Source organism: Emys orbicularis, chromosome 2 (assembly GCF_028017835.1).
Source record: "Emys orbicularis isolate rEmyOrb1 chromosome 2, rEmyOrb1.hap1, whole genome shotgun sequence".
NCBI classification, from domain to species: Eukaryota; Metazoa; Chordata; order Testudines; family Emydidae; genus Emys; species Emys orbicularis.
The window spans coordinates 277,240,703-277,254,270 of NC_088684.1; the positions used below are offsets into that span (position 1 = coordinate 277,240,703).

The 13,568-nt window shown below is 44.3% G+C and overlaps 1 protein-coding gene across 1 annotated transcript in view; it reads right to left on the reverse strand.

Moving 5' to 3' along the window:
• DYNC2I1 (dynein 2 intermediate chain 1) overlaps window positions 1-13,009 on the reverse strand; it is a 54,284-nt gene extending 41,275 nt beyond the window's left edge. The window contains exons 1-5 of the mRNA XM_065399083.1: window positions 12,912-13,009; window positions 6,824-6,877; window positions 5,166-5,607; window positions 2,282-2,349; window positions 1,209-1,541 (exon numbers count right to left, since the gene is read on the reverse strand). Of these exons, the coding sequence (XP_065255155.1) occupies window positions 1,209-1,541; window positions 2,282-2,349; window positions 5,166-5,607; window positions 6,824-6,877; window positions 12,912-12,926 (912 nt within the window). The 5' untranslated portion in view covers window positions 12,927-13,009. The remainder of the gene's footprint in view (window positions 1-1,208; window positions 1,542-2,281; window positions 2,350-5,165; window positions 5,608-6,823; window positions 6,878-12,911) is intronic.
• Between the last annotated feature and the right edge of the window lie 559 nt (window positions 13,010-13,568).

Sequence of the window (13,568 nt, forward strand, 5' to 3'; positions counted from 1 at the left end):
ACTACGGGCTTGTCAACACTTGTAAATGTACTGAAATAGCTCAGAGTGTCCACATAAGAGCTTCTATATTCTGGAATAGATATTTCAACAAATTTCCAAGTCTAGACAAACCCTGAAAAATTTGCTGATAGTCAGTCATCTGAGTTATGTCACTTATGAAGACACAGAATTATAGGGGGAGATGGTAGCAATTCCTATGTTAAGGTTGCCTACATTTTCCATCACAAAGGAGTTTTCCAACTTATTTTGAGAAGCTCTCACACCTCCATCTTTTGCAGCAGGCCTTTGATATTCGGCAGGAGGAATCCCCTTGTATTACAAAAGTGATTTTTTGACCCATGACATTCAAATCAGATTAAAAATTACCATTTTCTTTCACTCGTGCAGAAAAATGTTGGCAGCATGCCAAAACCAAGGAACACTCCAACATTAGGCTTACATTTCTGTCAAAATAGCAGCAGCATCACATACTACACTGGAAACACCAGGGAGATGTTAGAGCAGTAGTAGTGAAGAGGTGAAGTTGGGGAACTGGACTGTGCTCTCCCCATAACCCTTGGATCCAGCACTTAGCACCAGTAGCCCAGTTACCCCATTCCCAATTCCAGGGACACCATTTGGGACAGAAGCTCTCCCAACTCCTGGGCAGACACAGAGAGAAAGAGGGGCTGGGCTCCCCCAACCACTGCCTGTGGCACCACAAGACAATCACAGCTCTGGAGGCAACAAATGTCTCAAAACATGTTAATAATGGGTGGGATTTACAAAGAAGCCTAAGGGAGTTTAGGTGCCCAACAACCACTGAAATTAAATGGGAGTTGGGGCCCCTAACTCCCTTGGGTTCTTTTGGAAATCCCAGCCAATTTGTTTTTCTGAACTTCTAACAATCTCCTCTTCAGCATTTTAATAAGAAATTCAGGGTCCCAATGAAGAAACTGTCAGACTGTGCATTTGTGAAGAAGACATTCAGAATGCATGTGTGCGTATATACATTTCAGGAAATATCAAAATTTATTGTCCCCTCAGGCAAAGATTCATTCAATATTTACCTTCTGAGTCAATATCTCTGGATGTTCACCTCACCAGAAATCAATATTTGTTTATTGTATTTTAACAAAGCATTTTCAAGGCAGAATGGGTGTTTGATGAAACATGAAGATATCTGAACAATATGTTAACTACAACTTTTAAGTTTTACAAAAACTAACCTTAAGATCTCTTTTCTTTCTTTCATTTTCTTCCCTCTGTCTTTTTTCATTATTCTCTCTCAGTTGTCTTTCTCTGTCTTCAATGGAGGATCCTTCTTTAGGTCTCCTTGACACATATTTTTGTTCCCCATCCTTTACAAACAATTCATGGCTTCTTTCTTTTGAAGGTCTCTCCTTTCCTCCCCTAACTGAATGTTCATGTTCTCTTTTATCACTATGACTCCTTCCTCTGTCTTTATTCAGCTCTTGATCTCTGTGTGACTTGTGTCTATGTCCACCTTCTTCATCTTTCTTTGTTAAAAACTCACCAAGACTATTTTTGCTCTCACTTTTCTGGAACAAGGAAAAATAATACAAAAAAAAAGTTAGAGATTTCTCCAAAGATTTTTAATTAAAATGTTAGAAGTAATAGAATTCTATGATTCTAGAAATCAGGAATGGATACTCATATTAGGTCATCTAGTCCATCTCCCTGACAGTACAGGATTTCTCCACACAATATATTGTCACATGTTATGTCCAGTGAAGTTTCTAATTACACTAGCAATGGGGCTTCCAATACTTCCTCTGGGAGACTGTACAACTCATTGTAATGGTAAACTCCCCTTTAGAGTATGAACTCTTCAAGCAGACATTTTGTTCTTTGTTTTTTAGCACATAATCTGTGGTAAGGCACCATGTACACTTACAATGCCAAATAAATACATTAGTAATAAGTACATTAATAAATAATAGGTTAAACATTTTGCAATACATTTGTTTGAAGATGCTGTACAAAAATAAATGATAGCTGCATGTTTAAACAAGAACAACATACCTCCTTAAATATTATTAATGGAAATGTTAAAAACAAATAAAATTTAAATGTTTTCATGTTGAAAGTTGGAGGACATTTCCCTTTTAATAAGATTAAATTAGAATTAAAGAATTATGTTCAAATACTGTTTTTTTGTAACTATTTACATGTGAGCCTGCTATAAATACATTTCTTGGATTACTCAGGCACTGGAGTTTTATCCAATTTATTCATTACATTTCACCTTATCTTATGCTGTTATGAAACATTTCCTTACTTTTCCTTCCTTTACTTTTCTTTCTGTATGTCTTCTCTCTTTCACGTCATCCCTTATGTTTGCTTGCTCTAAAAATATATATATATACATATATAAAATTACTGAAGACATTTTTCTTTATTACACTAAAAACCCCCAGTGTAGTACATGACACATTACACTGGTAGTATGTGGCACGTACACCACATTTCAGTGACAGGGACCCTGAATCCAGAAATGTTAATGCAAGTAGACAGAGTTGCCACCCTTCTCTCAATGGAATATATACACACATTGTATAAAATTCAAACCTATCACCTTTTGGGGGGGGTGGGGTGGATTTATTGGTAACAAATAATAAAACAGTATAATTAATAGGTAATAAAACTGCCAGAAGCTGGGAATGAGCGACAGGGGATGGATCAACTGATGATTACCTGTTCTATTCATTCCCTCTGGGGCACCTGGCATTGGCCACTGTCGGAAGACAGGATACTGGGCTAGATGGACCCTTGGTCTGACCCAGTAGGGCCATTCTTATGTTAACAGTATAAACTTGAGCCTAAATTTCCCCCCCAAGATTGGTTGTACAGTAACTCCCCACTTAACATCCTCTCGCTTAATGTTGTTTCGATGTTACGTCCCTGCTCCATTACAGAACATGCTCGTTTAAAGTTGTGCAATGCTCCGCTATAACGTCGTTTGGCCGCCTGCTTTGTCCAAGGCTGGCAGCCCCCCATCAGCTCCCCTACGCCCCCAACGCCTCCCGCCCGCTGGCGGACCCTGCGGATCAACGCCTTCCCCGTTTTCCCCCCATGGCAATCAGCTGTCTTGCGGTGTTCAGGAGGCTGGGGGGAGGAGCAAGGACGCGGCGCGCAGCCTCCCCCCTCCCTCCCCTGCCTCCTGCCTGCGGCAATGAGCTGGTTTGTGGCAGGCAGGAGGCAGGGGAGGGAGGGAGGAGGCTGCACGTCGCTTCCTCGCTCCTCCCCTCAGCCTCCTGAATGCCGCAAACCAGCTGATTGCCGCGGGCAGGAGGCAGGGGAGGGAGGTGTGACAAGTAGCCTTAGTAAAGCATTTGGCCAGCTTCTTGAGAAAGGAATGTGCAAATTAAGTGCCCAATCAAGAAACACTTAACTGACAATGGATCTTGGAAGACTCCAATCCACATAAGAAGTCTTCCTGGAGACATTCAAGATAGCATGTGGCAATGGCTGCTGCCTGTAAAAACTGAGTCATGCATGGACATGTGACTTGCCCATGTGACTCCAAAACTCCATCTTGGAGCTGGATTTTGCATAGGAGAGAGGAGGGGGTCTCCACTCACAACAGAAAGTCTATTTAAGCCCCTGGGAGATCCCTCCATTTTGGTCTTCAGCTGGCTCAAGCGATAGCCTCCCCCAAAGGATACCTGAAAGAAACTGGAACAAAGAACAGTAACCACGGGGATGTGACTGATTGCTGGACCCAGACTAGAAGGATGCTAGTCTGTAAAAGAAGCCTACTGGAACATCTCTGAGGGTGAGATTTCATCTGTAATCACTTTCTTACTGTATTAGGTTTAGACTTGCGTGTTTTATCTTATTTTGCTTGGTAATTCACTTTGTTCTGTCTGTTATTACTTGGAACCACTTAAATCCTACTTTTTGTATTTAATAAAATCACTTTTTACTCATTAACCCAGAGTATGCATTAATATTGCAAACAGCTGTGTATACCTCTTTATCAGTGTTATAGAGGGCGAACAATTTATGAGTTTACCCTGTATAAGCTTTATACAGACTAAAATGGATTTATTTAGGGTTTGGACCCCATTGGGGGCTGGGCATCTGAGTGTTGGAGACGGGAACACTTCTTAAGCTGTTTTCAGTTATGCCTGCAGCTTTTAGGGGACGTGGTTCAGACCTGGGTCTGTGTTTGTAACAGGCAAGCGTGTCTGACTCAAATCAGGCAGGGCACTGAAGTCCTAAGCTGGCAGGGAAAACAGACTCAGAGGTAGTCAAAGCACATCAGGTGGCAGTCCTAAAGGGGGTTTCTGTGATCCAACCTGTCACAGGAGGAGAGAGACTGCGCGCCGCGTCCTCGCTCCTCCCCCCAGCCTCCTGAATGCTACAAGACAGCTGATTGCCGTGGGCAGGAGGTGGGGGGAGCAGAGGGAAGGCGCTGATCCGCGGGGTCTGCTGGCGAGCGGGAGGCGCTGGGGTGGGCTGGGTGGCGTAGGGGAGCTGATAGGGGGGCTGCCAGCCTGTTTAATACCTGTATTAAATTGCTTGTTTAAAATTGTTTAAAATGTATATAATGCCTTTTGTCTGGAAATTTTTTTTTTCCTGGAACCTAACCTCTCCCCCCCCCCCCCCATTTACATTAATTTTTAGGGGGAAATTGGATTCGCTTAACATTGTTTTGCTTAAAGTCACATTTTTCAGGAACATAACTACAACGTTAAGTGAGGAGTTACTGTATCTGGGGTTTTGTCTAAAGAGAGGCCCTTGAGAGAGACTCCATTCCCTCTTGCATGATGGTAGGAACTACGATACCTCCTGCTATCACTCATCAATAATTACACTACAATTTCATACAGAATTCAGGAACCTGATAGCATTACCCAACGGAGAACCCCTGTATTCATATAGGGACTTATAAGTCACCCACTATGTTAGAATTAATTAATACCAAAAACTACTATAGTCAGTAACTCACTGGGAAGGAAAAGAGGCAGCTGAGAACCTGGGAGCCGTGAAAATGAAACTGGGTTACTGAGTAAGATTTTCAAATGCACACATGGCAGCTAGGCACCCAGTGCCCACTGATATTATGCTCCCTGCAAAGACAGGGGTTTGGTTTCAGTCCATTTCTATCTATAAAGTGAAATACTTCAAAATATGCACAGCAAAGCAAGCCAGCCTACCCAATTGATCCTTGCTTTCTCTTCTTCTGCGTTGTTCTTTATCCCTTCCTCCAGATGCTTTCAGGTTATTCTGTATAAGCATTTGCTTCAGATCATCCCTCCTATATTTTCTGTCTCTTTCTTTATCACTCGCCTTCTCTTTATCTTTTCTTGTAATGTGTTTTTCCTTCTCTGCATCTTTTTCTTGGTCCTTCTCCTTCAATTTCTCTCTCTCTCGTTCTCTGTGATGATCTTTTCCCCTTTCTCTTAGCTTATCCCTGTCTCTTTCACTAGATTTAAATCTCTCTCGTTCACCTGTCCTTTCTTTTGCCTTTCCTCTGTCCTTGTCTTGATCCTTGTGTATGTATCCTTTGTAATCAACCATGTCATGAGTCTCTCTATCTCTTTGCAGGTTCTTTTCCTTCTGTTTCTTATCTTCAGATTGACTATCTGACTGTGATACCTAAAAAGAGTAAAAATAAACTGATGCACAATTAAAATTCACTAACTTATTTTCATATAGTATTTTTATCCCAAAAATCCATAAGTGATTTATGGAACCCAGTTTCCAGAAATTTGTGAAAATGCCCACGTGTATGCATGCCTGGCTTGTGCACACAGTTACTACAATTAAGCTTGCAATTGTCGTAATACATTGATATACAAAGGGCAACTTAGATGCATGCCTGGTCATTTCCATATATTTTAACAGAACTGCTTGCACAACTTGGTGTTCATGTGTACAAATTACACATGCAAATATGCATACTTTTTTGTGCTAGTTTGAAAATTTAGCCCTATATTCTTTACATTGTGAGCTCACTTGGGCAGGAATCATGCCTTCTTCGTTTAGAAAATGTATCACACATCACCAGAAATTAATAATAAATTATAAAAACATATATGTGGGCATCATGCAGCCACCTCTATGACAGAAGATTGGCAGTTAGTTGACAACAGGCATAGAACATACCGCACAACAAGAGCTGGGAAAGAAACATTTTGGACAGGAACCCTGGGGAAAACCCATAGTCCTATTTTTAAAAAGTCACAAGGGATGAAATCCTGGTCCCACTGATGCCCATAGCAAAACTCCCATTGATTTCAGTGGGGGTCAGGATTTCAGCGAAGACATTTCATGTTAATGCAGAGCAGACAAGAACTTCTTTTAAAGTTGCATTCATACAGTAAACTGAATAAAACTTAATATATCTACCTAATAGGGATAAAGGGCTCAGTCACTCCTGCTGACATCAAAACCTTTCAAATCTAGTACATAGACCACTAAGCCATCCCCACTGCAGGACTATCATTCACTTCCATCTGTGTAATAGAACTAATTAGTTTTAACACTCTGCATATTCATGAAAAATGAAGATTCAGGCTCTGAACAGAAAAGCAGTTATTATCAGTGATCTGGCCCATGTACTGCACATGTGACCTCCAGCAAGGTTTCTGTATAACTAAATAAAATATGCATTAACTATTTCCTGAGTATCAGAAGATTGCTTTTCTGAAATATGATGTTGAAATTCTCCCACAAATCCAATTAAATCTGAGATGGGAGGACTGGGATGTCTTTGCATCCTAAAATATAACATTAGTCACATTCATTTTACAAAAGAAAGTAGTCCAGAAAATGGCTAAATTTTTTCTATACATTTACAAAAGATGTTTACCCTAAGATGTTTCTTAAGTTCATCTGATTTCCAAGTATCTTCTTTGGTTCTTCTCTGGAAAAGGAATGACAAAGACATGCTAAAGATGGAATAATTGAGTTCAGGTGCAGAATAGCCACTTTGCATATTATCAATGGACATTTTTTAACTGAGGAATTAAGCCATTTATAAATATGTATGTACCATTAAATTTTAATTACATCACCATTAACTTGCTTAAGTGTGCCTAGGTATTTCAAAATAGCTCAAGTCTATTTCAACTTTCCACCACCAGAAGGGAAAGTTGATTTTGCACACAGCAGTGGGTCCTTTTTGTTTTATTTCTGAGCATTGGAGTACAACAAAATTAAAGATAAGTTACGGCATACTCCAATTAAACTGACTAAGAAATCTTCTTGTTGAGTAATTATGTTCCATAAAGTGCTGACAATATTCTCCTACCCATACTACCACTTTATAAGGTATAATGGGAATTCAGGTTATGTATGTAAATTGACTGTTATATGAAATACTGGCATTTGGCACTGAAGTGAAAAAGGAGTATAAAGACAATTGCAGTATAAATTCAGGCTTCCACCAGTCTCCTCTCTCAGTAGGATACTAACATTCCTTTTTGTTATAACTCTCAAAGTTATTTTCCTTAATTGGAAAGCTGCACACAAACTAAATCTCAGTCTTTGGCATCACTTACTACATAGCACTGCAGAATATAAGGAAGTTTATCTTATTAAGCATTTTTTCAGCTTAAAAAGAGTGCCCTTTTCATTTACAGGGACATGGTCACAAGTCTGGTTCCAAATTTAGGTTTTGTAAAAGTTATAAACACTAAGACGAACAGAAATGTTTCTATTTATATATTTTCATAGTCACCTGCACAGGGAAAAGTATTATGTACACATAAAGAAAGAATTATTATTTTTACACGTGTTTTTCTGCTTCATTTTTTTACATTAGAAATTCAGGTCTTGCCTAGCCTATATTTTTTCTAGAGGATGAGATCACATGTACCAAGGAAGTTAAACCTGGTTAACTGAGAGAAGTGATTTTTAAGACTTGCGTTTTTGTTTTCTTTAGTTCTATCAACTAATTTTAACTAAAAGATCATTTTGTTATAATTCAACACACCGAGCCCTTAAACAATATGCTGAGAAAGATCCCAATCTACTTCTTTGGATCCTCCAAGGAGGCTGCTAGCAAAAACAGGGACAATCTGAATTGAAATTCCTGATATTTCTAAAGTTAAAAAAGGCAGAAAAATTTCAAAGAAAATAACTATAACTTTCAGGTGAGAGAGAGAGAGAGAGATCGATCAAAGGCTATGTCTACACTGGAGCTGGACAGTGTAATTTCCAGCTCAAGTAAACATACCCATGTTAGCTATGACCAAGTATGTTAAAAACAGAAGTGAAGCCATGGCAGTGTAAGCAGCAGGACAGACTAGCTGCCCGAGTACCTACCTAGGGTCTCAGATGGGACTGTACTTCAGTGGCTAGCCTGTCTCACTGCTCGTGCCACTGCAGCTATACTCCTATTATTAGCACACTAGCTCGATTAGAGCTAGTACAGGTATGTCTCTTTGAGCTGGAAATTACACTTCCAGCATAGATATACCTGTGACCCTAGGAGTCTCTTAATGCCACCTGGCAGAGGGCTCACCATACTATAACTCATATCAGACATGACACACAGACAGTTCTGAGTGTCCTGAGCAGAATATCACAATACCAAAAAAGAAACAAGACAAAAACTTTTTTTCCATTTGCAGATTGCAGGGTCTGGGTGTGGGGGGTTCAGCAGGGGGGTCCAGGTGCTGGGGGGGCACTGGGATTTAGTGGGGTGGGGATCTGGGTGCAGCTGGTTGGGGCTCAGTGGGGTGTGGGCCTGGGAGCACGGGGGGGCTTGTCAGGGGGGATCTGGGTGTGGGGAGCTTAGCAGGGGGTCTGGGTGTGTGTGGGGGGCCTCTGAATGCAGGGGGTGAGGCTTGTCAGGGTGGGGCTCAGGTGTGGAGGCTTGGTGTGGTTTCTGGGTGCAGGGGGTGAGGGTCGGTGGGGGGTGACTGGGTATGGGGAGGTCCAGATGCACAGGGATTGGGCGGATGGGGGAGCAGCTACTTGTACAGTGACCCCTCCCCCAATGGCTGAGGAGCGATGGGGTCAGAAAGCCGGGGGGGGGGGGGGTGTGCGCGGAACCTCTTGCAGCCAGGGGAGGTCTCTGGGGGTGGGCCTGACCCAGCCCCGGCAGCTCCTTCCACAGGACGAGCAAGTCCCATCCTCCCCTGCCCGCAGCTCAGCCGGGACTAGCAACTGAGCCTGGCGCAGGGTAGGAGCCACCGCCTGGGGCATCCCCAGCCCCACACAGCTTCCCCCCGCAGTGATTTACCTTTCTGCAGGAGTGCAAGTATGGCAGTACCCTTCGGCACCCTCTACCTGCAAGAGATTTCTAGCTGGTACAGGGTACCGGAAAGATGTGGGGCCGCCAAACGGCCCCATGCCGGCAGCTCCGCCCCTCCCCCCGCCCACACGGAGCTGCGTAGCCCCACCGGAGGACACAGCTGGAGGGGGGGGGCTGCACTCTGCTCCTTTCCCTGCTGCCGCAGAACATGGCTAGGGCATTTATTCTTAACAGCACAATACATATGCTAACAAACTTAAACAAAGGCTTTGTTTAAGTTTGTTAGCATATGTATTGCTGTTTTACGTTGGTCAGGATCAAGTCAAAGGCACAGGAGTTGGTCCTTCGTGTCCTCCACCCACAAACAATGCTATGAAGAAGCTGACTGAAATCTGTATGGGCACAGAACTAAAGGACCTTAAGTGGCCTGGTTGACTGGATAAATGAAAGATGCACTCTTGGGCATCAGCTCTTGCGGTTCTGCAGGCTGAGCAGCCTCTGTCCCTCCATATCTGGCTACATGCCATTGGGGGTTGTTGTTTTCTATTCCGCATGTGACACCTCTGCTGCTATTGTTTCCAGATGTGACCTTCATGTTCTGGAAAAATGTCTGATGACAAACCTGGCATTACAAGATGAATCGAATACCAAACAATAAAACAGGGAAAGGATGTAGGTCTCTGTCTAGAATAATATACAAGGGAGTTCAATCTAATTATGTAACAAGAAAACTCAGCAAAACAGTAGTGAATATAGGATTGAAACACTGGGGGAATTATTATTATATATAAGCCACTGTCTAGGAACAGGTCTCAGAGTGGTAGCCGTGTTAGTCTGTACCAGCAAAAACAACGTGGAGTCCTTGTGGCACCTTAGAGACTAACAAATTTATTTGGGCATAAGCTTTCGTTGGCTAAAACCCACTTCATCAGATGCATGGAGTGAAAAATACAGTAAGCAGTATATATATTACAGCACATGAAAAGATGGAAGTTGCCTTACCAACTGACCTCCCATTTGTTAGTCTCTAAGGTGCCACTAGGACTCCTCGTTGTTTTTGTCTAGGAACAATGCACTATACGTGGCTGAGAGAACACAAAGATCAAGGAAGACTCTCCTATAAATCTTTCCTCTTTACGTTTCCTCTCCTTTTCTCCATTCATATCTTCCTTCCCTCTCTGCTCCTTCCCTTTTCTGTATCCTTGTGTGTAGTAGATGTGATGGTTTTATGTTTTGTGTGTATTGTATCTTTCAATTTCTAGGAATTGTTCATATCTGCAGAGCTCATTGCCTGTTTTGTTCCCAGAGTTGCTCGGTACCCATAAACCAGGAGACATAGACAGACTTGGTTCTCTCTTTTTGTTCTTTTTATTGTTTTCCTTTGTCAAAAATAAAACTCGAGGTTGAAAAAATGTATGCTTTATTCTTTGTATATGGAAGCATTATATCCCCTTTTATAGTGGAAACAGAGTGAGATTTGAACAAAGATCCAACAAATGAAAAATCAGTTGCATTTTACAGCTGGCCTCGGTGTGTTTAAGCATTAACCCGAATGTGTGCCAGTATGCCCTCACTGACTAGGCTCAAAGGTGCAGTCATACCTGAACAGCTAAAAATTAACCTTGCCTTTTTAGGCTAAACAGAGTCACGTCACTGGCTCCATCTCTGTTGTTACATAACAGATAACAAAACTCCAGTGGGGCATGTATGTGAAATAGATGGTACTGTACTTATGATTATGCTATTTCTATGCATGTATCATCTTGGTATCTGAAGTTACGAATATTAGCTATGTTCACTATATGTTTGCTCCTGTGGTAAAGCCCACAAGGTATTTAGCCAGCACATGAAGGGACAAGTCAAGTTGAATGGCCCATTAAGAAACACTTACCTCACAATGGACCCTGGAAAACTCCAGTCTACGCTTAATGGACTTTTCCTGTGAATATTCTAACTAGAATATGGTTGGGGGTGATGGACATGTAACTTGCCCATGTGACTCAGAACACCATCTTTCACAGTGAGAATAGATTTCCCTTCACTTGACAGAAGGCAGGGGCCCTGGGCTGGGCGGGGAGGAGTCACATGGAGGGTCATGTGGGGAGGTCACGTGCCCTCCCATGCATGCAGTACCAGCAAGAAATGATTTCTACTTGCACCACTGCCTCTCCACAAACATGCCCGTGCTGCTGGGGAGGGACTGCATGACTGCTTTTGCAGCTTCCCTTTGCTTCCCAATTAGAAAATCATTTTTCTGCAGGGAAGCAAAGAAATCCGCAGGGGACATGTATTCTATATGCACACAATGGCACAGACTTTCCCCAGGAGTAATAGGATTGCCAAGCCTAGCCATTACATATGCTATTTAAAGTAACCTGTCTATAGTTAAACTAACTGAAAGACCTAGATTCACAAAGTATGATAGTACAAATTAAGGCAAAATGACTTGACACTTTTGGTACCGTATAAGATGTAGCAATGGGAGCTTGTTATAGCAGATGCCAATAAGCATTTCCACTCTGGTGCTTTATTAAATAACACTATTCCAAATTTTACAATAGCATAGACTTAATGAAAAGTCTCCTACGTAAGTATAAACAGTAAATAATAGTTGTGAAATAGAAAATATTAACTATAATATAATACATCTACAAAGATAGAAAAAGGTTACAACATTTTTAATAAACCACAATATTTCTTTCTCCAATAAATTTTATACTGTATATGGTCTTAGCCTTCTACTAAAGGCGCACCAACAATCAATTTTTCCCCATAATTAAATTGGGATAGGTGACCATTGGTGTGCAGCAACTGCTCACATAATGTGAGAAATAGTGTTAATGGGCTACTTCACCATGAATGGTACCTTGAAATATGTGTTAACTACTTATGCTAAACAGTATGTTCCACCTGGTATTTAGCTGTGCCACTCTGAGGGCTTATCTACACTTACAGCCTTGCAGCTGTGCCGCTGCAGCATTTTAGTGTAGGGGGCACAGCAGCATGGAGGGGGGCAGGTCAGAGCTGTGGGGGTACAGGGTCACAGCAGTGGGGGGATTGACCACGGAGGAATGGGTCACAGCAGCGGAGAGTGGGGCCGGGCCGTGGGGGATGGGACACAGCAGTGGGGGTACTTAAGGGGCATGAATCACAGTAGTATGACGTATTCAGAGGGGACAGGCGGTGGGGGGGCGGACCACATCAGTGGGGGTGCTGGAGGGGATGCGCCATGGAGGAGCGGAGCACAGCAGTAGGGGTGCTGGAGGCGAGCACAGCAGTGGGGGATACTGGGGGGATGCGCCGTGGGGGGGCGGAGCACAGCAGTGGAGGTGCTGGAGGGGATGAGCCGTGGGGGGGGGGGGCGGAGCACAGCAGTGGGGGATACTGGGGGGATGCGCCGTGGGGGGACGGAGCACAGCAGTGGGGGGTACTCGGGGATAAAGCAAAGCATGAGGGTAATCGGGGGAATGGGCCAGTGGCCACAGCAGCGGGGGAACCCGCCTCTTGCCACGAAGTCATCCCCCCCCCCCGCTCCCTCCCTCCCTCCCTCCTGTGGGTTCAGCAGGTCCCCTCCATAGGCCATGTAGGTACGCGGCGGCGTATCTCCTGCGCACACGGGCGGTGCTGTACGCTAACGCCAGTCAGCGCTGTGCATACGCCGCGGGGCGCAGCCAGCCTCCTCCCGCCCCCGCCTCACCTTCTCGGGCTCCATGGCGGAGCGACAACGGGCTGCACCTGGGCCCCTCCAGCTTCCTGCCGCTGTTTCCCGACCCCCGGGCGAGAGGCGGGGCCGAAGAAACCAAGGCAACTGCGTCGGGTTCTGCCTAGCAACAAGCAGGCCGCGAAGGGAAAGCAGCCGATCGGCCGATCGATCGATCGATCCCAGCCCTGGGCAGAGGGAGGTGGCGGCGGGCGAGGTGGGGCAGGCGGCGCAGACAGCCTACCACGGACGGCTGCGGGGCGTGGGGACCCGAGCTCCTCCCCGGCGGCCGAGGGGCAGCGGGCCGGGGAGACTGGCGTGTCCCGCGTGTCCAGCATTGTGCCCGTTGCTGCCCGCGGGCGATTTTACCGCCACTCTAAGCCGGGGGTGTTTGTTCCCTGTCCCGGGAGAGCTGCGGGATGCTGACAGTTCGGGGATTGCCCCTTACTCAAAATGGCCGCCCTCTCCTGTTACTGTGCGGGGGCTGAAGCTGGCGTGGTGGCCGCCATTTTCCTATAGTCTAGCGGCAGGGAGCGCTGAGGCTGCCCTTAATAAAATGGGCTGCCAGCTCGCGCTGGTTTCAATTAGACTGAAGCTGTGACTCGGGTAGTCAGGGGCTGTGGTGAGCAGCAGAGACGCTGTGAAAGGAGAATG